Source organism: Vigna umbellata, chromosome 10 (assembly GCF_029865625.1).
Source record: "Vigna umbellata cultivar VRB3 chromosome 10, Vumbellata_1.0, whole genome shotgun sequence".
NCBI lineage: Eukaryota > Viridiplantae > Streptophyta > Magnoliopsida > Fabales > Fabaceae > Vigna > Vigna umbellata.
In genome coordinates, this window is record NC_142174.1 from 17,470,911 (window position 1) to 17,495,458 (window position 24,548).

At 33.7% G+C, this 24,548-nt stretch overlaps 4 protein-coding genes across 9 annotated transcripts; all 4 read left to right on the forward strand.

Moving 5' to 3' along the window:
- Window positions 1–1,039: 1,039 nt before the first annotated feature.
- Window positions 1,040–3,989, forward strand: LOC124848325 (RNA-binding (RRM/RBD/RNP motifs) family protein). The gene is made up of 8 exons (XM_047325975.2): window positions 1,040–1,180; window positions 1,280–1,299; window positions 2,042–2,170; window positions 2,282–2,305; window positions 2,461–2,560; window positions 2,666–2,815; window positions 3,391–3,460; window positions 3,554–3,989. Exons 1-8 carry the CDS (start codon window positions 1,055–1,057, stop codon window positions 3,787–3,789), a joined length of 855 nt encoding a protein of 284 aa, XP_047181931.1. The 5' UTR covers window positions 1,040–1,054; the 3' UTR covers window positions 3,790–3,989.
- A 1,484-nt stretch (window positions 3,990–5,473) lies between these two features.
- On the forward strand, window positions 5,474–9,240 carry AKRP (ankyrin repeat protein). Its single transcript, XM_047325971.2, has 7 exons — window positions 5,474–6,403; window positions 6,870–6,946; window positions 7,255–7,353; window positions 7,435–7,533; window positions 7,742–7,840; window positions 7,931–8,029; window positions 8,739–9,240. The coding sequence occupies exons 1-7, from the start codon at window positions 5,650–5,652 to the stop codon at window positions 8,853–8,855; spliced, it is 1,344 nt and encodes a 447-aa protein (XP_047181927.2). The 5' UTR covers window positions 5,474–5,649; the 3' UTR covers window positions 8,856–9,240.
- A 421-nt stretch (window positions 9,241–9,661) lies between these two features.
- On the forward strand, window positions 9,662–15,605 carry LOC124848323 (ankyrin repeat domain-containing protein, chloroplastic-like). 4 transcript variants are annotated; one of them, XM_088100272.1, is made up of 9 exons: window positions 9,662–10,650; window positions 10,808–10,890; window positions 11,246–11,344; window positions 11,429–11,524; window positions 11,727–11,825; window positions 11,914–12,012; window positions 14,117–14,218; window positions 14,374–14,470; window positions 14,567–15,605. In XM_088100272.1, the coding sequence occupies exons 1-7, from the start codon at window positions 9,945–9,947 to the stop codon at window positions 14,213–14,215; spliced, it is 1,281 nt and encodes a 426-aa protein (XP_087956398.1). In that variant the 5' UTR covers window positions 9,662–9,944; the 3' UTR covers window positions 14,216–14,218; window positions 14,374–14,470; window positions 14,567–15,605. The 4 variants fall into 4 exon arrangements, with proteins under 4 accessions (XP_087956398.1, XP_087956400.1, XP_087956399.1 ...); XM_088100274.1 differs by having other exon boundaries at window positions 9,663–10,650; window positions 14,117–14,470; window positions 14,567–14,666; window positions 15,326–15,605; XM_088100273.1 differs by having other exon boundaries at window positions 9,663–10,650; window positions 14,117–14,470; window positions 14,567–14,666; window positions 15,360–15,605.
- Window positions 15,606–20,641: 5,036 nt separating this feature from the next.
- On the forward strand, window positions 20,642–23,431 carry LOC124821522 (Wound-responsive family protein). 3 transcript variants are annotated; one of them, XM_088100127.1, is made up of 10 exons: window positions 20,647–21,031; window positions 21,254–21,448; window positions 21,550–21,602; window positions 21,697–21,753; window positions 22,153–22,218; window positions 22,298–22,369; window positions 22,540–22,649; window positions 22,749–22,840; window positions 22,933–22,997; window positions 23,125–23,431. In XM_088100127.1, the coding sequence occupies exons 1-9, from the start codon at window positions 20,767–20,769 to the stop codon at window positions 22,983–22,985; spliced, it is 963 nt and encodes a 320-aa protein (XP_087956253.1). In that variant the 5' UTR covers window positions 20,647–20,766; the 3' UTR covers window positions 22,986–22,997; window positions 23,125–23,431. The 3 variants fall into 3 exon arrangements, with proteins under 3 accessions (XP_087956254.1, XP_087956255.1, XP_087956253.1); XM_088100128.1 differs by lacking the exon at window positions 22,933–22,997 and having other exon boundaries at window positions 20,642–21,031; XM_088100129.1 differs by lacking the exon at window positions 21,697–21,753 and having other exon boundaries at window positions 20,645–21,031.
- The last annotated feature ends 1,117 nt before the right edge of the window (window positions 23,432–24,548 follow it).

Genomic DNA, 24,548 nt, shown 5'->3' on the forward strand with positions numbered 1-24,548 from the left:
TCACAGGTTTCAACCCATTTTGACGGTACTAATTAGATGCGTTAATCTTATTTTTTGGAATTCCTTGATTTGGAGTTATGCTTTGAATGGATACGCAAATAAGGAATTTATAGCCTTTGGCCAAATGTTATAAGAGAGTGGTTCTTAACGAGGTTACTTTTATTGGGATATTGTTAGAATGTAGTCATATAGATTAAGCAATTGAGAGTTTGGGTTTTTATTTTTAAATGTATGATTGCGGATTTTTCTATTGAATCCTTGGTTGTGCACTACGATTGCTCAAGAGAAAAAGTTGGAGGCAGAATCTGGTCGGACGATGATGGATTCATTCGAACATTGTTAATCATGCACTTAATTTGGACTATTTTTGACATTATTGGTAAATATGGCGAACTTTTTCATATTTATCATTTAAGTTATTTTGATATTGTTATAGAGAAGTTTGAATTAAAAATATTTAATGTATATATCTCTTTTCTGGTAATTATGTAGAGGTAGATTTATAAATTTGGAAACATTTATTATCGACCTATTATCTAGGAATAATGGATCTTATTAAACAAAATGAAATAAAAAATAGGACTTTTTATCTCAAGTCAAGCCCAATATTAAGATAAAAAAAACCAATATCTTGCCACAAGATCGAGAGTAGTTATCCTAGACAGATTATTAATATTTATTTATAATCTTACTTTGTAGTATTATTTTTTGCATTTTTATATAACTACTTTACTTTTATTACTATTTTTTACATACTTTTTATAACTTTAATACAAATTTTAATAATATTTTTCATTTTAATATTATTATAAAAACTACTTTTTAATTAAATTTGGTATTTTCATAAAAATATTAATTATTTCGGATTATCATTGAAAAGTATTGTTATAAACCTTTTTATTTTCCTAATAATCGATTCTAAGAACTCTCATCTTGGGAAGTAGTGCCATATTTGGGCTCTTTTTTAAAAAAAAATGCTAACCAGAAACGTAATGGGTCCAGTCCGATTAAAAAGGACCGACTCAGTGACCCGACCCTTTTAACAGCTCGCTATATGAATCGAAGGTCAATTCGTTGCTCTGCGATTGACAAAACAAAACCCTTAGCCTTCGTGGTCTCTTTCTTGATTCTTCTTCATCTCGGTTCAAGAGGTCTACGCTTGAAAGATCTCGTTGAAATGGCATGTTCCCCTTATCAATCCATTCCAATCACTCAGATTCTTCTCTATGGCTTGCCCAAGATATTCTAACGCTTTTTTCATTTTTCAATTATTTTGCAGGCCGATTCTCCGCCAAGAAGGTAAACTCCGTAATTCTCTTAGATTATGATGATAATGATTATCCTGTAATTTTCATGCACTGCGTGGCATTTGATAACGAGTGTTTGTATGTGTCTGTGTTTGTAACCCTAATGCACAATGAATTAGAACATCGAAAATTATTTGTTGACGAATTTGTTCTTGACAAAGTTTAGCGTAGGAGGTAGGTCCGGAACCTAGGTTATTGCTATGGCGATAGCTATGGCTGAAACATTTAGTTGTGCCGTGTTCGGTGTTTAGGGCTTGCCTTAGGTATTCAACGTTGTTCTAGTATTGACCTAGGACGTTGATTTGGGATTTGATCTCCTCTCTGTCGGCGAGAATCTGTGACGATAATTGAGATCCACCATGAACCCTCACATTCGGGCTGGTTTATGCGTGTACAGCGCTGCCATTCCCAAGCCGTAGATGAAAGGACTGTCTATAGAGAAAACTTGAGTTACACATAGTTGGCTACTAGTGTTTGCCTTTGTCCAATTTCAAGTGGGGTCCTCAACCGAGTTTTGCTCTGATTATCTGCCCATAGAGGGTCCAGAATTAATTTCTTGATTCGGGTATTGTGAACAAGTTTAATACTAGAATTCATGTGTCACCAAGGTGAACGCGTTCAATTTTGTGAGATTTTAATTTTAAGCTCATGGTTAAAGGATGAATGTGGAGGACACTCTAAGATTACTGGTTAATGAAACTGTTTGTCCTTTGTGTTATGATTGGATGTTTCAGGAATTCAAGGTCCCCTTCCCCATGGAGGGCTCAGTCAAGATCTAGGTCTAGATCTAGGCCAAGGTCTAGGTCCCGGTCAAGATCATTTGAAAAACAAAGGCCAAGGTCTCGCTCCAGAAGTCGTGGAAGGTTAGTGCCAAGCATTTATTTTTCATGAGTTATGGCTATTGTGTTAATGTGTTTAATACTTCTTCGTTTTTCGTGGCTGTGCTGTGGACTAAACCATCTTGTCTCGTTCAGATCAAGATCAAGAAGTAATGACAGGTTAGTCACTTTCCGATTTATTTGTATCTGGACATAATGCTTCCATTAGAAGATAAATATTAAATTGTAAAGTATTTCTGAATTAAGTACGGTTGTGCCTTTTTGATATGGTTTAATGATGTGTCAAGGACTTATATGTTCAATTTATGTTTCAGGATGGAGACTAAAAATACAGGGAATACACTTTACGTCACTGGCCTATCTTCAAGGGTCACTGAGAGAGACCTGGAGGAGCATTTCTCTAAAGAGGGAAAGGTGAGTGTTGTTTGATTTACACTTTTTCACTTAATTGTCACAATTTTTCCTCCCCGTTGAACCCCATATTTTGGAATGGGTGTTAATAGTCGTCTTCTTTGTTAGGTTGCTTCGTGTTTTCTTGTGGTGGAGCCCCGTACTCGCATTTCTCGAGGTTTCGCTTTTATTACAATGGATAATGTTGAGGATGCAAACCGCTGCATCAAATATCTCAATCAATCAGTTTTAGAGGGTCGCTATATCACTGTTGAGCGGGTATTGTGTTCTTCAATTAACTTGTAGTTGCTACAGAATACTTGTGCTCTTGTTTCTTCTTAACTTGAAGGTTTTGTGGTCGTATTCAGAATACATTGCCTCAGCTATTTTGGCAGCAATCCAAGATGATCAGTTCATCCATGTCAACTTTAGTGATACAGCTTGATCAATGGCAAGCTTAAACAGCTCTAATCAAATGCCTCTGATCCACTAAACACATAGCAACTATATTGTCCAACAACTTTACAACATCAGCATTCACTTTCAACTCAACTAATCAACGGACATTATCAACAACTTTCTAATCAGGCTTTTATGGTATCTCACACCTGGCATTAATCATGTGTGTGGATATACATTTTTTTTCCTTATAAGCTAGCCTGTTTACGTTGTAGAAACTTACTCTTAAAGAACAAACATAGATATAGTGTGCAAGTGTTAGTACATTTTGCTTAGGCCACAGGGACATCACGATATTCTACGTGTTTTTCTTCCAGTGTTACTTGGATGATTTATTTATGCAGTCTTTAGCCAAATAAACTCCAGGGATTGTGAGCCTCTGTGTTTTATTTCAGTCACGAAGAAAGCGTGCAAGAACTCCTACACCTGGACACTATCTTGGTCTGAAAAGTACTCGAGACTATGGTAGGTTTGAGACAGCGTCTTTTGAATGGTTAGTCCAGTCTTCATCTTTTGCTTTATGTAAACTTTTACTGAACCCCACCTGTTTGTCTGAAGGATATCGCGGTGACCGCGGAAGGTATAGAGGAGGTGGATCTGGCCGTGATGATTATGCATATCGAGGAGAGCGTGGAAGGTCTCCGAGGCGCTCACCTTATCGAGGTGGTAGAGATTATTCTCCGAGGCATTCACCGCCACCTTATGGCGGAAGAACTAGGAGGGATAGGTCCAGGTCACTTCCATACTCTCCATATGGTAGCCCAGACAGGAGGTATGCTCGTGGATCTAGGTGATGTCTTTTGAAGCTTTTTCCATCTTTAAATTTCAAGATGGAAAGAAAAAACTGTTTTATGAACATCAGTTTGTATCCATGTTTTGGAAACAGTTTGCACTTATTAATACTTTCTTTCGTACTTCTGTTTGTTTTAAACTTAACTAGTTTGTATAATTCGTAATTTATTGGTCAAATCTAAAAGACCCACTACTCTGTAAAGCTCCATTTTGTCTGATATTTTTCGGTTCGTTATTCGTACCACCAAGCAGATTCGCAAACTTAACTAAGTTTTTAGTAGGGGGTGTGTGTCGTGGCCAAGTGGAAATTAGTTGGGTATGCCAGTAATTGATGGACATTTATTAAACTATTAATTGTCGAAGTTTGGTTTTAAAAATTTTAAGCTTGTGGTTTATGACATCTTTTTGCTGAAACATTTTCAATATGGAGGTCTTTAAATAAGTTAGCCACAAGTAATAATTGATGAGCAATATTTTATATGTAATACTTAATTTTGAAAGTTATAAAAGCATAGATCTTTATAAGATATTATTTAGACAAATATAAATATCCCGAGTTTGCAAAATAATGTGACATTATCCATGTTAATTTTGTTGAAATCTTTATAATAAATTTCTTGTTAATGTTTTAGCAATCTTTTGAATTGTATGTGTTTTAAAGATAGATTTAGTTATAGAGGTGAAAATATCGGTAGTAGAAATGGGGGATTCTTTTTTAACAAAATTTATGGTCGCTCATTAAAGTATAATTTTGTAAAGCTGGCAAATGGTGTATTGACGACAGATATTAATAGTATAATAAAAAGTTGCCATGATATTGGAAAAATGGTGAAGTTTAATAGATCAATAAAATTGATTATTTTATAAATTAGGGTCTTGGTGGGGATAGTTTAAATGGTAAACGTATTTTTTAATTTTTTATTATTATCTAGGTTCATTAAACTTGTAAAGTATTTGTCTGTAATTTTACTAAGAGTCGGGAGAAGAATAAACGCATTCTCGATGTTATGTCTAAAGAATAAACGTTTTTCCTTTCTCTTTTCTGGATCAGTTGCTGCTGAAGCTACAAACCTTTACTTATCATATCACACATTTTCTTAGAAACCATTCATGTGAAGAAAAGTGAAGCAAGCTTATATGAGACGTTGTCAACATCATGACGCTTCTGACAAAAACAAAGAACCATGGTATGAAGCTGATGTGGTTAAAACCAACACATGGTGGTGATGACCAATTTCATTATTTTGATCCTTGATGGAAGAAGTGTCAAGAGGGAAAAAAAATAGTAATAAAAAAAAAAGAAAGAGATGAGAAAAATAAATTTTACTTATCAATTCAAAAAAGTAATATATAATAACAATAAATAAAATTACATTTCAAGGTAAATATTATGTTCCTAAATGCATTAAAAAAAGTCCTTGAAGGAATAATCTTTTGTTCTGTATGAATTAATCATTTAATATCATTTTAATCCCCGAAAATAATTTGAATCATCAGTAAGAGTAAATGCTTAAATTTAAAAAATAAACTACAAGTAAATGATTAAATTTAAGGACTTTACCAAAAGCAATTTTTTAATTTCAGAGATAAAAAAAGGATAATAAATAATTGAGTTCAAATATTAAAATCAAATGAAGTGATAAAGTTAAAGGGACAAATAAAATTCGTGGATAGAATGGTTGTTCACACAACATGATGATTCAATAGCACTATTTGATGAAAGAAAGAGGCAATGCCAACAATTTTTGTGCATGTAGGATTCAGAATTGAAACATAGTTCGAAATTAAAGACAGATAGACATAGAATGTGGAAATTTATGAGCTAAAGAGGAGACAGGGTTCAGGAAGAGCAACAACCTGGTATGGTAATGCAAGCGACCATGTTTCATGTTTCTGCGATTGTGCTCAATCCTCAACCTCACACTTTCCTCTTTCCCTTACCCGTTTCCACCTCCCGCAACTTCAAACTGTCACAAACTCTCCACTTCCCCAGAAACTCTATTCTCCGCTCTCTCTCGCCGTCGCTGCACCCAACTCCCCAATACGACGATTCCGAAGAACACGTCATCGGCGACTGCATCGTATTCGAGGAAGGCGTTTTCGATGACCCCCTTTTCCACAGCTCCGACACTCTCACCGTCGATAAGCCCAAGCCCAAGCCCAAGCCCGGTTGGAGGAAAAAGGTGGAGGAGAACGTGGGCGAGAATTTGGTTCCGGGTAAATGGCGAGAGGTTCAGGCGGAGATAAACATCACGAAGAGGGATAGGCGCAAGATAGCGCGGGAAATGGAGTTCAACAGCAAGGTTGAAAAGAAGAGAAGGGGGTTGATTCCCCTTAGGGATATGAACTTGGATGAGTATAAGGCTTATAAGGAGGCCAAACTGGCGCAGATGAAGTTTCTCGATAACGCTTCTAGTTCTCCGGTGAAAGAAGAGGTTCCTCAACCTGAACCTGAATTGAATCGTGGTGAAGAGGGCCACCCTGAACCTGAATTGAACGGAGGCGAACGTGTGGAGCCCAAGAATCCTAGATGGCTTGTTTATGGAAGGGGTTTCGAGGATGTCACTGAGTTTTTCAATAGTGAAAACTATGACCCTGACGCTAAAACCCTTCAAGGTACATAAATCAGTTGTTTTTCTTTTCTACGCTTTGCTCGATTGCCTACATTCTAGTGTCTTTGGTTTTTGTTTGCTCTTGTTTTGCTACTTGTGTTGGATATGCTTATTCTTCTTTGGGATATGAACTGATCAGTGAAAACTAATGCTTTGGTTTGGATATGTTTTCGAATAACACTTTCGTGAGAAGGGTTAAAATTAGCTGCTTCCATGAGTCAAATTTAACTTACCTTCCAAGCTTAATTCATTTTATCTTCTTCTGATGAGTATTTATTTAGAGGTTTACTAGGGTCTAACTGGTTAGTCGTTAGTGCACTGTTGCTGCATGTCATGGTTGTTATTAAATGACAATGTGGGCTGAGAAATTGCACTGTGATCAAATTAATGATTTTATTCTTGTGGCATGTGTCTGGATTTTATCAAGTATTGGGATCGTTGTTCTAATTCTTCCGTGCCTGCATGAATAGGTAAGCGGAAGCTGTTTACCAAGGAGGAGAAGCTTTTATTGAATAAGCGGGTGCCAGACTTGGAAACTGCTACTTCAGTAAGTTTTATGTTAGAAGGAAAAAAAATGACTGTTTTTTTACTGTCGTTATTATATTTTTGCTGATGTTAAAGAAAAAAAAATCCTCTTTTTCTTCTTTAATGGAAGTTGTTGTCATTTTTTGTTTGGCTAATGATGTTGCTGAGTACTCCATCCCATTAATGATGTTGTCAGTCCTGTTGGACTGGATACTCTGTGGTCATAGAAACCTTGTTGCAATGTTTTTTGACTGTGGTAAAGGTCAAAGGAGGAAAAATGGTTCTGATTCACTTATAGCCTCTGGTGAATATTCTCAACGCTATTTTCAGGATAAATGGCAACCCCTGCACACTCTTGCTGCTTGTGGAGAATTTGAACTTTTAGATTCTCTGTTGAAGCATAATGTTGATATCAATGCTGTGGATAAGGTATTGCAGTTCTAACTTTTCATAATGGGAATTGGAATGCACAAGTCCTCTATTTACTTTACTGATTTACTTCGTTTCCAGGATGGTTTGACTGCCCTTCAGAGAGCAGTAATTGGAAAAAAGCAGGCCATAACCAATTATCTCCTGAGAAACTCAGCTAACCCCTTTGTACTGGACAAAGTGAGTAAAATTTTACTAAATAGTTGAGCTGTGCTGTTGTAGTTGCATCCTTTACTTTCCAATGTTTTTAGCTCTTCTGCCATCATTCAAAAATCATTACTGTTGTTGTTCCATCTTAATCTAACAGCATATTGTTCTTGTAAGCCTTAGTTGTCTGTTACTGATATGTTTGTATGTAACTGTTTTGTTATTTATGTTCTGAAAACAGGAGGGAGCCACATTGATGCACTATGCGGTACTAACAGCTTCTACCCAATCAATTAAATTACTCTTGCTGTATAATGTGGATATAAATCTTCAGGACAATGTATGATTAATTTTTCTCTTGGTTATTTTATCTACCTTTTGCTTTTTATGCTGAGCTGTTTGAGAACATAATTCATTTTCTGTCTGTTAGTATGGCTGGACACCATTACATCTTGCTGTGCAAGCTCAGAGAACAGATTTAGTGAGGCTTCTGCTGATTAAAGGTGCTGATAAGACATCAAAAAACAAGGTAATTTGTTATTGATTTCCTGCTTTAATCTATCAATGTTAAAAAACCTTGGTGTCTTGCATAATTTTAGCTGAATGTAGATGCTTCGGTCATTGCTACGATTATCAGCTTTTGTTGTAGTTAGAAGGTCTGTCTCTGTCATATGTAGTTAGGTGATTTTAATGAAAGGTTATTCTGATATCCAAATCTTGATTAACAATTTTGAATTTGAGATATTAACTTTTTTAGTTATTGAAGATATTTTTTCAAAAATGATTGAGGAGTTATTTAACTTTGCCAATAACACAATTCTTTGAAAAACTTATATATCCAGCTCAATGTCTGAATCAGAGAGGATGGCTGTTTTAGACAATCACAAGTAACAAAAAGTTGTGCTATCTCTTTGACATTGATTAACTGTTCTATGGAAAAACTAGTTTTGTATTGAGCATGATGTGTCAAGTAGCCAATCTGCTTAGGATAGATCATATTTATGTTGTTGTTACAGTAACTGAGGAATTGTTAGTTCATGCCTAATGTCTCTTCGAAGTCCTGTGTTTCATGCAACTTTGTTTCAGCTGTTAGTATCTTCAAAAGTTTCTACTGTTACTAAACTGAGAAACCTTTGAATAGGCATTGAATGTTCAGTTTCTTTTTCTAGGTGCTTAATTCTGGTAATTTTTTTTTTTTTGTTGATCTTATATTGCAATTTCCATGATTGTTTATGCAGGATGGTTTAACTCCACTTGACCTTTGCCTTTACTCTGGACAAAGTGCCAGAACATATGAGCTAATCAAGTTGTTTAAGCAGCCTCTAAGGCGAGTTAGCCATGTATCAAAACGATGATGGAGCCTGAAACAACACAACTTTCGAAAGATTTTCACCAGCAAAGAATATTAGCCCTTGACAAGTTTTGCAGAGAATTTGCACCCTTCAACATATGGAGATTTTAGGACAAGTACAACATTGTACTATATTGAGTAAAATGTATTTAAATGATAGGAAAATAAGAGCATTTTCATGAAAAAGAAAAGAAAAATGACATGCCATTTTTTAAAATTTGATTCTCATACAATACACCAAGCATACCTAAAATCTCAGCTTTAATTCTAAATAACTTGTTTGTGCTAAACTTATATTAAGATAATATTTTTATTTATAAACATCTCCTACGGGAAATGCTGTAAACTATCTTTTATTGAAAATCTAGGCAGTGATGGTTTTTGCTCTATCAACTTGTTGCCAGGAAACCACGTTTATTAAATTTGGCTAAAAATATGGATTGAACAAATTAAATTGTAAGCTACACATTGCATAATTGATGTCTTGTTTGGATAAATTTTATTATAAACACTTTTAGGAGGAAAAAAAATATGAAATTAGTTTATTCATAAGTTAATTTATACGAATTGTCTTTTTCTCTAAATTTATATTTTTACCTTATGAATAAATTAATTTTAGTTTATGAAAAATTGAAACGTTTCTCCTTAAAACTGCCGGTGAACAATTATATATATATAATTTTGAATTATAAACCCGTGATTAGTTGTTTGATCGATTCTCTGTCTGTATGAGAAATAACTATCAAGAAACGTAAATTTTTAAATGAATATTAGTATTTTGATTTTAGGAGTTCGCCAAAAACCTGAACCAGAGTTCTTTCTGGGTTATGAAGTAATTGGTTAAACCATATGAGAAAAAAAAAGGAATAAATATGGTTGCCATGTTTTCTTCAATATGATTCAAAATTTGAGGTTAGAACTCAAGTATATATAAATCCAATGTTATCATGTTGATGATAGTGAAATGGGATACCAAGCATATGATATATCCAATGAAGTTTGGTACAGAATCATCAATATCTAACTGATTTTAAGGATTTTGTTTAGATCCAACGTTGTTTTAGCTTAGTATTTGCAGCAGTAGCAACTGGAAATGGAAGCCTCCATGTTCAACTTTTCCACCGTTATGTTCAATGCTCAACCTCACAATCTCTGCTCTCACCATATCAGTTTTCCTTTAACCATCTCTCCCCTCCGGTTCCAATCTCTACAATCCCTTCAATTTCCGGCCAAACGGAATGTCCACTCCCAAAAGAACCGCAACTACGTCGCTTTCGATGATGACATCTTCGAAAACGACACCGTTTTGCTAAACGACAACAACAACCCCAAACCCAAAGCGGGTTCTGGGAAGAAAGTAACGCCGATTAAGCGCGAGAATTTGGTTCCGGACAAGTGGAGAGAGGCTCAGGCAGAGACCAAAATCACCATTAACGAGAGGCGCAAGCAGAAGAATCGAAGAAAGATGGTTCCATTCAGAGGTTCCGAGAAAATTAAGTTCAACGGAACGGTGGAGAAGAAGAGAAAGGAAAATGGAAAAGTGTCGAGTCCCTACCCGGATGTGAATTGGAATGAGTACAAGGCTTCTAAGAAGGAAATATTGAAAAAGCTGAATCCTCTGGTTCTCAAAAACCCTTCTAGATTTCCCGTCGATGAGAAGGTTCCAGAACCTGACTTCAATGGTGAGCGTGTAGAGCCTAAGAATCCGAGAGGGGTTGTTCAGGGGAAGAATTTGGAGGATGTCTTACAGTTTTTCAATAGTGGGAGCTACAAACCTCGTGCTAACACCACCCGTGAAGGTGATGAATTTTATAGTTTTTAGTATGTTAAAGTTAATAATTTATGTTAAGATCAAAATCAGTTTTCTGGAGAAGATAAAATCACTTGGTATTGGATGTGTATCTTCTTTTGAATGTTGGGATTGTGGTATTGATATTTTCGTGCCTGAATGAATAGGTTGTCGGAATTTGTTTGTTATTAGTAAGGAGGAGATGTTCTTGTTGAACAAGCGAATGCCGGACTTGGCTACTGCTACTTCAGTGAGTTTTCTGTGTCTGACGAACAAATTACAATGACCTGTGCTTTGTTCTCATTATGCATGTATTATTGCTAAGATGAAATTCTATAGTTCTCCTGCATTGTGATGGCTTACTATGCTTAGAGATAATTTGTTCCACGAATGGATGTTGTTCAGCAATTTCAGTAGTTGTTTATGTTTTGTTGCCGTTTATCTGTCTTCTTTGGACCGGGTTAATTGGAGCTAAAATAACGGTGTAGGATGTTGTATTTTCTTTTTTTGAGAACCATGATTGATGGAAAGGATTCTGATTCTTACTGGGAAAGTGTTTGGTGAATAATGTTTTTTTTTTTGGCTAATGCTAACATTATTTCCAGGATAAATGGCTTCCTCTGCACACATTTGCTGCATGTGGAGAATGCTTCCTTTTAGATTCTTTGTTGAAGCATAATGTTGATATCAATGCAGTCGATAAGGTAGATAAATTCCAACTTTTTATATGGCAGAATAAACATTGTGAAGTCGTTGATTTAAATAATAGTGATTTACTTTGTTTCCAGGTTGGTTTGACTGTCCTTCACAAGGCCATTGGTAAAAAGCAGGCCATAACCAGCTATCTTCTGAGAAACTCAGCTAATCCTTTTGTACAGGATAAAGTGAGTAAAAAATTACGTAATTGTTGTTGTTGCAAATGTGAGCCTTTGCGTCCTTAAGTTTTTATATTGTGTCTTTCCTTCCCCCATTGAGAAATTGTTACTTTTATCGCTCCATCTTAATCTAACAGCATAGTATTATCATAGGATTAGTTGTTTGCTGGTGATAATTTTATGCATCTACCTTTTTTATGTATGGGAACAGGAGGGGGCCACCTTGATGCACTATGCTGTACAAACAGGTTCTACCGAGACAATTGAATTACTCTTATTCTATAATGTGGATATAAATCTTCAGGACAAGGTATGGTCAATTGTTCTCGTACTTAGCATACCTACATTGTAATCTTATCAGTTGCTATTGAGAACTTAATTTGTTTACTCTGTTTCAGGATGGCTGGACACCATTACATCTTGCAGTTCAAACTCAGAAACCCAATGTAGTGAGGCTTCTGCTGCTTAAAGGTGCAGATAAAACATTAAGAAACAAGGTATTGATTGTTGATTTCCTGCAGTAATATATAAATGTTAAAGGACCTTGATGCTTGCATACTGTTACCTGAATATGGATGTTATTGCTGGACAATCCGTAAAAGGTAACTGTCATTGCTATTTAGACTGTTTCTCTTTGCCATACCAACTAGTTAGGTCATCTGAAAGAAAGGCCATTTTCATATCCAAACCCTGCGTCACAATGTAGAAACTGAATCTAGAGTTTTCTGTAAACCAGGGAAACGTTTCCAGAGTCATTATAAATTTATCAGTTTTTGAAGAAAAAGGTTCACAATTTATCGAGGGATCGTTAAACTTTTCCAATCTAATGTTTGTTTGCTAAATTTTACGTAGCTGTTTCAAAGCCTGGGTCAAGGACATTAAGTTTTTCCAAATCTTTATGACATGATAGAATATAGTTTTATTTTAAATTTGGTTTTTGTTTGAGCATGATCCTTTAAATAACTGACTTAAGATAAGGCATGAATGGTTCTGTTGCTTATGTAATTGTGGGATTTCTTATTTTTGCTTAGCTTGGTTGAGGATAGAGAAGAGTGTGGAAAAGAAAATATTGAAAGAAATAGAGTGGGAAAAAAAGAATGTTTGGTTGAATTGGACTAAAGTGGAAAGAGAGAACAAATGGAGTGAAATTGTGAAGGTATATATGTATTTGGTTTGGAAGAAAAGAAACAGCGATTTTGGATAATTTTTTTAAAATTTTTTTGGTGATACCATTGTTATGGTTGGGCATATTCACACTGGTAAACTACTAAACACGTACCTATGACTTACAACGATTCTATTATGCAAGATTTAATCGATTAAACAGTGATGATAATGTATTAAATGAAAGTCCAGGATGAATGATTTAATTGATTAAACACTTATAATAATTGATAAAATTGACACCTATAACTTTCAACAATTCCAACATGCGCGAAATAATCAATTGAAATGTTCTATGATCGATTAATTTGACCTTCATATGAAAACTTGATCAGTTCCTTACACAATACACCATTTGAATTAATGATAAATCATTTTATGGTGTACAACAAAATATACCAATGAGAATACTAGTCAGTCAAGATATACATTACAAGTGGTGTAATAAGTTTAATAGGAAGTCACAGTCTTCCAAAATATCCTGCTACAACAATCCTAACCAGAGTCTTCCAATATATTCATTACACTTCACTTCTAATCAAAGTCTTTCAAGATATACATTACACTTCAAATCTATCAAAAGTCTTTCAAAGTGTACAGTACATTATAAATACACTTCCAAAACAATGTTCGTTTTTAAGGTTGGTTGTTGCATAAAAACTTGTAGCATACATTAGTTGTTCATCTTGCAAATTCTTTTTAACCAACATGTCCCACACATCTGTGATACTGTATTGTGGAACTTCTCCTCAAGATTGTTACTTGTTCATGCATCAATTCATTGCGTTTTTCAATAGCCACAACTTGCCGCTGTGCAACCTGTGACATATTTTCAGTCAACACATTCCCGTTAACAATTGCCTCAACCACTCTATCCAACCCAGTTGTTAGTTTATCAAATTATGTATTAATTAAAACAACCATTGGTGTTTTGCGCTTTGTGCAACGGGAAGTGTAAGTTCCAGTAACGGGAAGTGTAAGTCATACATGATTGACAAAAAAACTATCAACTTCTTTTCTTTCAAACTAAACACAAACATTTACAAATTCCTTCCATTTTCCTCTCTTTTCCACTTCAACCAACAACACTTTTCTCCACTCTATTTCCTTTCAATTTTCTTTTCGCTTCCACACTTTTCTCTTCCCTCAACCAAATGCAGCATTATAATGTCCTCCATGTATGGAATGTCACGTAAGTTGTGAGTTTTACATACTTGCATCTTCTAATATATCAGCTGTTGCTCACTGAGAGAGAGAGAGAGAGAGAGAGAGAGAGAGAGAGAGAGAGAGAGAGAGAGAGAGAGAGAGAGAGAGAGAGAGAGAGAGAGAAACTTGGGAATAGTGATTGGGTGTTCAATTTATTTCTTTTCCTGGTTAGTGCTGATCATTTCTTTAATGTTAATTTTAAAATTGCAATTTCTCTGTTGTTTATTTCAGGATGGTTTAACTCCACTAGACCTTTGTCTTTACTCGGGTCAAAGTTTCCAAACATATGTGCTAATTAAGTTGTTAAAGCAACCTCGAGAGTATCTTTGACATGTATGACAAATGGTGTCTCTCTACCCATTTTGTCCTTGGTTAAATCTATTTGCCTTTTCATGCTGATCAAGTAAGAAGGATTTTAATCACTTGTGTTTCCATTATTACTTTCTATCATTGATTCTTGCGATGTTGGAACTGAATGGGTAAATCAGTTGCTAGAGATTAAGACTTCCAGTCGAAGTGATGTGACTTAACGAGGCAATCACATTTTGTTGTCCTTGTGTTCAATTTCAACAGATGCCAAAAGCAGTTAGTATTTCATTCCCAGTGTGCTGTTATGGATTCTTTTTTTTTGGTTGGTTCATTGAGTCGCTTTTGTGATGCACTGGGTGGATTTTATTGTAGGTCAATTGTGGTTGAATTCCATGCCAGGGACTTCGGCAGCTACTTTTGGAAACGCTAACTGCAGTGTAAATCGATCAAATATGAATCTGATTGGTACTTGGTATTTTACTATGCCTTTTCTACTCCATGTCACTGCCTATTATAAGGAGATAAAAGTAGAAGAAAGAAAATATATTATGCATACTGTGTTTTGGGGTTGATAATGTACAGAAACAGATGCCTCATACACTATATTATCCTGAGCTCGGATTCTGGTTTCGTTCGCGTTGATGGGAATCGTAGTGATATTATTTTAAGTTAACGATTATCTTATCTGTGCCAAAATAATGTGTTGTTACCCGGTTTGTGATTATTCAATAGCAAAAATAGGTAAGGATGATCAATTCCATATAAGGAATAGGTTATGGATGGAATTTGCATCATCATATTCTGATTTGTTCTGGATGATGACTAAATTTATGACAGGAAGATGTCTTTCATGTTGTCTTAGCTGATATCATTCTTCATCCTGTCAGTGAAACTATATATAACAGAAACTTGAACCTCCACCATTGACGTTTTTTTTATGAATTAATTTAAATACTAACACTTTAGTTCAAGAATCTTTATACTATCATCTAATCTTGTGCTCTATGAATGATAAAATTGTTCGTTTCTTTGAATACTTAAAACTTAAACTATTTGAAGGTGATTTTAAATTTACTGGTAGTGAAAGTCTTTACATTGATTATTTGATTAAACTCGTTTCTATATGATTAGTCCCACTGCTGGCTTTCCTTGTTTAATGTCTAAGGTGCTTGATGGATTCATTGGATTTTTGGAAGCTTTCGGTCATGTTCTATGCCTCTGCAATCATCCCTACCATGCTTTTTGCCAAGCATCAACCATAAATTTGTAGACTGTGGATTATGTGCTAGACTTTATGTACATCTAGTTATCTTTCTTTAAAGTAGCTTTAAAATTTTTTTATGATTATGACTTCGACCTTATGTACATATAATTATTTTTCTTTAAAGTAGCTTTCAAAAATTCTGATTTAGTTGACGTTATGAACACGATTTGCTTTTATTCACTTCATTACGTGAGCATAGTTGATTATATTATCAGACTAAGGCCTTGTTTTTTTGAGTGGATTTGTGGGAGTGGATTTGAGAGGATTTGAAGATAAATTTTTTTTTCGTTTATTTGAGTGAATTTGGAGATAAATGAGAGTGAATTTGGAAATAAATTTTTTTAATTTGTCACGTCAATACAATTCTATACTAATTCTCACAAATTTTATTTCCAAATTCACTCTCATTTACCTCCAAATTCACTCAAATAAACGACAAAAAAATTTATCTTCAAATCCTCTCAAATCCCCTCAAATCTACTCAAAAGAACATGGCCTAAGAGATTAGTTGTTCTATGTTCCGTGCAAGTGAGAAAAAAAAAGTTATTAAGAGCTCAAATTTTTAAGAATTAATAGTTTTGATTAAAGCCTAATTTAACTAAGAACATAAATTACTCTTATTTCATTAATTTATCGTGAATGTACTTTTTTTTTTGTAGACAAGTCATTTTAAAGAATATTGGGTGGGAACTATGGGTGTTCTTCTATAAGAATATTATCATGAAAAAAGAAAAATGGCATTTAAGTTTTTTTTGTGTGAAATGTTATTTAAAATATTAGCACGGCTTGTTCGGCTCGATATACTCAGTTCAGTTTGGTTTTGTTCGAATATGTTTGATATGGATAGGTTTGGCTTGGCTTGGCGCGATTCGGTTTTGTTCAGTTCAGTTTGGTTCGCATTGGTTTGACACTGTCCGACTGGGCTAAGTTCGGTTCAACTAGGCTAGTTTAGCTTTACTCGGTTCGGTTTAGTTCTATTTGGTTTTGTTTAGTTGGGTTCGGTTTGCTTCAGTTCGACTTGGGTCGATTCAGTTTAGATTGATTTTGGTTGATTCAGTTTAGTTCAATAAGGCTCGGCTTGGCTCGACTCATCTCAGCTCGGCTCATCCCAGCTCGTCTCGACTCGGTTCATTCAGTTATGATCAATTCAACTTAGTTCAATTCAGTTCAGCTCGACTCAATTCATCCGATTTTGGTTGGTTCAGTTTGCCTTTGCTGGGCTCGGCTCGTTTGACTATGCTCGACTCAGTTCGATTTGTTTTGGTTCGACTTGGTTTGGTTCAGTTCAGCTCAGTTCGTGTTGGCTCAGTTCACTTCAATTCGGTTCAAGTCGGTTCGATTCAATTCGTTTCGGTTCTGTTCGCTTAGGCTCGACTCAGGTCAGCTCAACTCGGCTCTGTTTCGCTCGATTCAGTACGAATCGTTTCTATTTAGTTCGGTTAGCATGTCTAGGTTTGATTCTGCCCGACTTGCCACGACTTACTTTTGCTCGCTTAGGCTCGGCTTGGCTCAGCATGACTCGGCTCGTCGGCTTGGCACAACTCAGCTTGAATCAGCTCGACTTCGTTCCTTTCGGTTGCGTTTGATTCAATTCGGCTCAACGCGGTTTTGTTCATCTCGGCTTAGCTTGGCTCACCTCATTTTGCTTGGCACTGCTCAGCTCGATATGATGTGGTTTGGTTTAGTTGGGTTTGGATCCAAACTGAACCGAAGCGAAACGAAATGAAACCCTAGCCCCAACTTCAACCCCAACCCAATCCCACTAAACCCCACCCTACCCTCCCCAACCCAACCCAATCCTACCCACCCACCCCACCTAACCTCACCCAATCCAACCTAATCCAAGTCGAACTGAGTCATGTCGAGCCGAGTCGAGTCGAGTGGAGCTTAGCTGAGATAAATCGGCCAAACTGAACTAAGTCGAGCTGAGATGAATAAGCCAAACGAAACCAAAGTGAACCATGCTAAGTTAAACTAAATTGCGCTGAGCTGAATCGAGTTTAACCAAACCAAAATGAACAAAATCAAGTCGTGCGATCCGAAACAAATCAAAATGAATATCTGAACAACACGAGAGATAACATCTATTTTTGGAATCCTAGACACACTTTTTCCTCTCTTTTTTCCCTTTATTCTATAATTATTATTTTTTCTTAAAACCTACTTGATTTGGTTTACAGAATGAGTTCTCAAATTAAATATATACCAAATTAAACATTGCAGCATATTCACGTCATGAAATAAATTCGCACTAAATTATTATTTTTTTAATTCCTGAGAATGAGTATAATAATAATTATTATTATTATTATTATTATTATTAAATTATTATTATTATCATGAAGATAAATATAAGAGGTGGTGTTTGTGAGGACCTGAAAAATTAGAATTAGAAAGCTGATAGGTGCATTACGTTAATGAAACCAGATTTTAATGTTAAAACACATTCACCAGTATAAATATAATTTTACAACATCCTGGTTCATTAGCCAAATCCTTCTATCTCTCTCTAGAACTCAGTTCTTCAAGTTCCTCTGCCTTTTCTCTACCATTCCTCCTCCCTGAACCATTTGATTTCCGATCAGGTGGTGCCCAAGTATCTGCAGCGTAGAGGACTCCACAACTGACCGATCACTTTCTTCATTCGGACCGGTAAGCTGTTTTTCCCTTTCCTCCGCTGTTTTGGACCTAAACCATGCAATCGTTGCTGGTTGCATGCGTCTTATGCTTCCTCTTTTGCATTTCGTGTCTGATTCTAGCTAAGAGTTTTTGTTAAGCAGTGTTAAGAATAGAGGTTATATATATATATATATATGGGGTTCGCTAACGTGCATACGCCTGTTTTTCAGTTGGTACATTTTAGCAATGCGTATCAGATTTTAGTTGACAAAAATATCCTTATATACCATGGATTCTAAGTTTTAAGGTTAAGGGTATTTTAATAATTTTCATTCTCAAAACTTAAAAAAAAAAAATCTTTGCAAAATATCTGAACAACACGAGAGATAACATCTATTATTGGAATCCTAGACACACTTTTTCTCTCTTTTTTCCCTTTATTCTATAATTATTGTTTTTCCTTAAAACTTACTTGATTTAGTTTACAGAATGAGTTCTCAAATTAAATATATACCAAATTAATATTTAATTTATAACCATTTTGGGATGACTGTAACCTTAATATTTTATTTATAATTTTTTTCTAACCGTTCTCTTATATTAAAATATGAACTACTATATTATATATTTCTATATAATCTGGGACTACAGTGTTATATTTATATATAATATTGATAGTACATAATATGATAACATATAAAATATATTATTAGAATTAATATGTATTTTAAAATAATAAAATTGAATAATTTTGTTTAAATAATTAATAATATAAATAGAATTTTATTAATACATTTTATTACTTAAAATATGTATTATCTCTTTACAATTAATTTTCTAGATTTTTTCTCTTTTCTGTACAGTATGATTCTTTTAAAATTAGCTTATATTTTGTTTTGTTTGTTTTTGTTTGATCTTTCTTCGTAATAATAATCACTTGATGAGTTGAGTAGAAAATTTTTTGTTAAGCATTATTAAGAATAGAGGATATATATATATATATATATATATATATATATATATATATATATATATATATATATATATATATAAAACTTATTTATTTATTTAGCCTAGTATATTTTTTAATTTTTCGATATTTTATTGAACTTTTAGTTAAAAGTTTAGATGATATTAATATTAAAAACTCTTGTATATAAATTTAAATATTTTTGAATAATTATAATCATGTTTTTATTTTCTTTGTCGATTAATGTTTTTTATTATGAAATGTGTGATAATTTTTTTTATAGTATAAAAACAATAAATTTGAAATGTTACACATAATATAAAATTTCAGAATTACTATTTGTTTTCAATATATGATAATGCTGCAACAAAGATTTTTTTTTCACATGTTCTTATTTAATTTAATTGAAAAAAAAAGAAACAATATATTTTTTCTCGAAACTGTTTACTAAAGTGTGAGATGAGAACAGAGAAAAAATATCAGCATCACAGCTTGGTCAAAATATCTTTGTTGTCCAAGGGACACTTGTTAGAACGAGATCCAATTTGGTGACAGCTAAATTTTAAAGTAGACAAAGAAAAAGAAAAAAAAAAAAAAGATAGAAACAATAGACATTGATGTTACAAAGAGAGAGAATATTCATAACATAATACTTAAGAGGAACCAATGCCCTTGTCTAACCTCTTATCTAAATCCACCATTAACAATTATACAAGATAACTTTTTTTTTCAAAATGTAAGTCGTGCATTATTGAATCAAGAACGAAGATTACATATTTGCAGTTAAAGAAGCGTAATCATTTTTAGTTAACACTTAATTCAAGTTTAAAATATCCTATAAATATAGATATTTTATTTAACTTTTCTGTTGTTAGGCATTTAAAATTTTTTATTTTTAATTGAATATGTCGTTTAATTTTTTGTTAATTGATTTATTCGATTATATTTTGTTTCATCGTCCTACGTATTTCTGTTACTAAAAAAATTGCGAGATTTTATAATTAATATAAATAATATTATAGTTAATATAAAATAGTTTTCTCATCAGAAATAATAATGGAACAATATCTTAATCGTTGCAAGTGAGGACGATGTGTAAGTTAACAAGAAAGATAATAAGTTGTTATCTAATACTTTTTTTGAATTAAAATAATAAAACTTATTGTCATTTTTTATTTTAATCACAAACTTCATTTTTTAAATACATGAATAGATAAAAATAATTAAAATAACATAATAATGTAATCGTCACATAACATAATCAATAAAAATGTTAAACTTAAAAATATAGAAAATATCGAGTACTATTTAAAAAATGATATTAATAAAGTTTGATTAAAAATATCTAAATCATAAAAAATATTAAATTAAATTAAATTTTTTATTAATTAGCCGTTTAAACCCAAATTTGTTTCTTGGATTTGAGTTGGAACAGAACAGACATAAGTAGGTGCATGAGTGTGATAAAAGCAACGCATAGTTAGCATTGCCAGGAGAAGAATCTCATCCACCGCAAAGGGCATAAAGCACACGCAATTAAAACAGGGTTTAATTTAATTAAATAAAGCTAAGCATATAATTAAGTATTAACATAATAACATCAACTCCAGTCTCACCAAAAATCTGTCCCCTCTCCTAATCCATTTCACCTCAACCACCTCTCTCTCTCTCTCTCTCTCTCTCCTCCTCCCAGCATCTGCGTCGTCGTTTCGATACAAAATGCTGGGTTCAAGATTCTGTGTCCGCACCGTAACCGGCGTGGGCTCCGCCGCGGCAGATCACACGAATGCCGCCGCAACCATCGCCCGCTCCGCTCCCAACTCTGTCGCCCTCGATTTCTCGCCGCTCCACCTTCAGCCGCTCCGGTCCCGCCGCTTACGCTGCCGCCGATCCGTCCTCATTTCCTGCAATTCCTCTCGCCGCAGATCCAGCTCCGACGATTCTGTCGGCAACGATTATCTCGAAGCTTCTCTCCTTCTCTCAGGTTACTCACTCTCATGCATCGATAGCGATTATAGAAATAAACGCAATGCTTCCTCGTGTTTGTTCACTTTTTCTGCTTTCTCAAAAGTGAAAAAGTTGATTACGAATTATAATGGATTAATTGTATTACAGTAGCGTTTTGTAGTAACTCTGGTTGTTTTCATCCTTTAGGTCTATCCATGTGTATGAATGCCTGAAATTTTAATTACTTAAACTGGCGCAGAAACGTTCTCGCACTATCGTATGTGGAAGAAAGGATTCCAAGCGGAGTTTCAATGGAAATCGTCTGCGCCATCAATGCCCTTGTCCAGAACGGATAGTAGTTTATTGAGACATAGCTTTCTACAGCGTTTCCAGAACCCTACGATTTTTCTCAGGATTTCTTGCGATGGAGACTATATACTGCCAATTGTTGTAGGTAGGTGTCACATGTAGACGTGTTTTTTAGTTTGTTTGACTTTTTCTGATTTTTTTTTTAAAAATTCAACTTTTATTAACTTTGTGTCTTTGTTGGTTCAGGAAAGATTGCTATTGAGAAACTTATGGACGAGGAGTTTCAACGAGAAAGTGAGGTAATTTTAAAATTGGTCCTTGTGGTTGTTCAAGTTGTGTTTATTATTATTATTTATTATTATGATTGATGCTTAGCATATGGTGATATTACAGGATTGTCCTGATCAGTTCCAGTTTGTGAAAAATCTAGTTGGAAGATTAGACCATGAAGTATGAAGCTGAGCATTTCCACTTTACATTGATGCATGTGGATATGTTATCAATTCCTGCTTTTTTTTCTTTTCATTTAAGTTTTGTTTATTCTGATGCTTGCATTATAGGTGTAGTGAGATTGCTGCAACGAGTAGTATTCCACCTCATTCTTTTAGCTTCATTATTTTGCCTTGCATTCATGAGATTCTGCCTGTATGTAGGAGGATCATTGTGTCATTTTTCCTTGGACCTTTCCATTGTTATGCATTCTTCTTCCTGATTATATGTATCTCTATGTGCCTAAAATTTGGCGTTGATCTTGAACTCTTTTTTATTAAACACCCATTTCCATTGAATTCATTTTTCAAATACAAATTTGGTATTAAATAAATAATTCAACTCAATTTACACTTTCAGGTGATAATGGTGAGAATTACAGAGAGAGTGGTCAGCACTTACTTTGCTAGATTGTACATTAACCAGGTTTTGAAAGCTATTTAACTCATAAATGATAAAACACCTCTATTTTATGTTCTTTCATTATAAAACTTAATTCTTTCAGCCAGGGAAAAGTGATCTTATCAGTGTGGATGCACGTCCCTCAGATGCTATCAACGTTGCAAATAGATGCAAGGTATGAATTCTATGTTATCCTTAGCCAATATTTGTTATCAAAACTTATGTTGAGCAAGAATCAACAAAAACTATAGTTCATCTATTCTTATGCAAAACTCGTAGTAAAATGCATTCTGTGCATAAGTGATGGAAAATGCAGTTGTGTGATTTTAAAGTTGATTTGTGCAGGCTCCGATATATGTAAGTAAAGAAATTGTTTTCACAGATGCTATCCGAATTGGTTATGGAATGGGCAGAGTACGTAATAAAAAGGCTGTTTATGATGTATTGCTTGACAGGTATTACATAGTTACTTTGTTATGTGCCAATTTTGCTGCCATAGATTCTGTGTATCAGTTACTGCAAGACCGATTCTAAACTTTACATGCTTTTTACAGCCCTGTAGATGGTCCAGATTTGGTAGCTCAAGAACTAAGTATGATGCATAATATGCATATAGCTATCAAACAGGAAAGATTTAAAGATGCAGGTGAAATATCTTTTGCATATGATTGTACTTGGTATGTGTGTGTTTTGATTGTGTTATGGAATGCCTAAAGCACTATAGTATGGCTTTTGCAGCTATATGGAGAGACAAACTTGCAAATCTTCGTAAATCAGCCCATGAACACTAATTAGCTTGTTAGGTAGCTGTACTCAGAATTAGTTTCTTATATTTAAACACTTGGAATTTGATGTTTTAAAAATTTATACATTTGGAATTTTGTAGTTTGACTGTCTAATTGTATATTGAAATTTTTTATGTGATTACAGGGTGAATTCTGACGAAGAATGTGGGGGAAATGTATGAGTAATGTTATTCCTGTTAATTTCTAGACGGAGATTTATTGGGGTATTGGTTACAGAAATGAAGGAAACTAGCAAAATCTTGTACAGCTGTGTATTATAGTTTTCGACCCCACTTTATGTACATAAATTATTGAAATGCCAATACCTTGTAGAAGATTGTCAAGCATCTGCCAATACCCAGAAATTACCATGATCATCTTGTATGTATTCACTGTTCAATCCCAGGACATGGGTCATGGCTATTAATGAGAATCGGCCTCTGGTTGCTTTATATTCACAATTAATTTTCAAACTTTCCAAAAAAGAACAAGCTAACTTATACGGATACTTGTTGAGGTACTGTATAAATCACAAATATGTTTAATGTTCAAAATTAATTCTATCTCCCCTTTAAATCAAGGGCTTTTCTATCATGTGCAAACTTGAATATAACTAAATAGTGCAAGTTTGAGCATGATAAAATAAACTCTTAAATAAAATGGATACTTGACTTGGGGATCTTTTGAACTTAGCACTCTAATGAATGAATATAGCATTTTTTAAGTTGTTGATATTGATGTTTTTAAATATTTGCTTATAGTATTGATATTGATCTATGGTACTGTCTTTCCTATTGTTATTTCCAAAGGTACAGTCTTTTCTATTGTTATTTCCAAACAAACTTTAGTTGTCTCGTTAACATTTTATGACAATAGTAGAATTTAAGTTATACAGAAAGAAATAATGTATGATGTATGATACATAGTTGATTCAATAGTCAAAATTTGTCCATAAGACTTTTTGTTGGACTGGTTCTAGAATTGACCTACTTGGATCAATCCATTTTCTTTGTTTTGAGGAATGTTTAGAGTGAGAAATTTGTCCTTTAATGTTACATTTTGATTTTTTTTTCCACTATTCAAAATTACTTACTTATTTTATGTTCTTAATATTCATTTAAAATAAATAAACAATGTATATTCAAAAGCATTTTGAAATTAAACGTGTTGATAAAATTTATTAGTCTGTAGCTATCACTGAATATTTTAGAAATACTCCATCAAAGTCAACTCATAAACTTATCAATGAGATTTAAATAAACATTTTAGAATTACTAATATTGCATTTAAATAAATTACTTTTAAACATGTTTTTATTAAAGTTAAATTATTCATTCGATCTCAATTTTAATTGTAATAGTTAAAATATATAAAAACTAAAAAATTTATTAATATAGATAAAAAGAATTTAAAAAATATTTAATAAAAATGTAAATTTTAACAAAAATTTTAGTATAACATTTATAAAAAAAATATAGATTCGATCTCAATTTGAAAAGAACACATTATTCTATTTAAAAAAATTAAAAAATTAAAAAATTAAAAAATATAGATTTATCTCAATTTGAA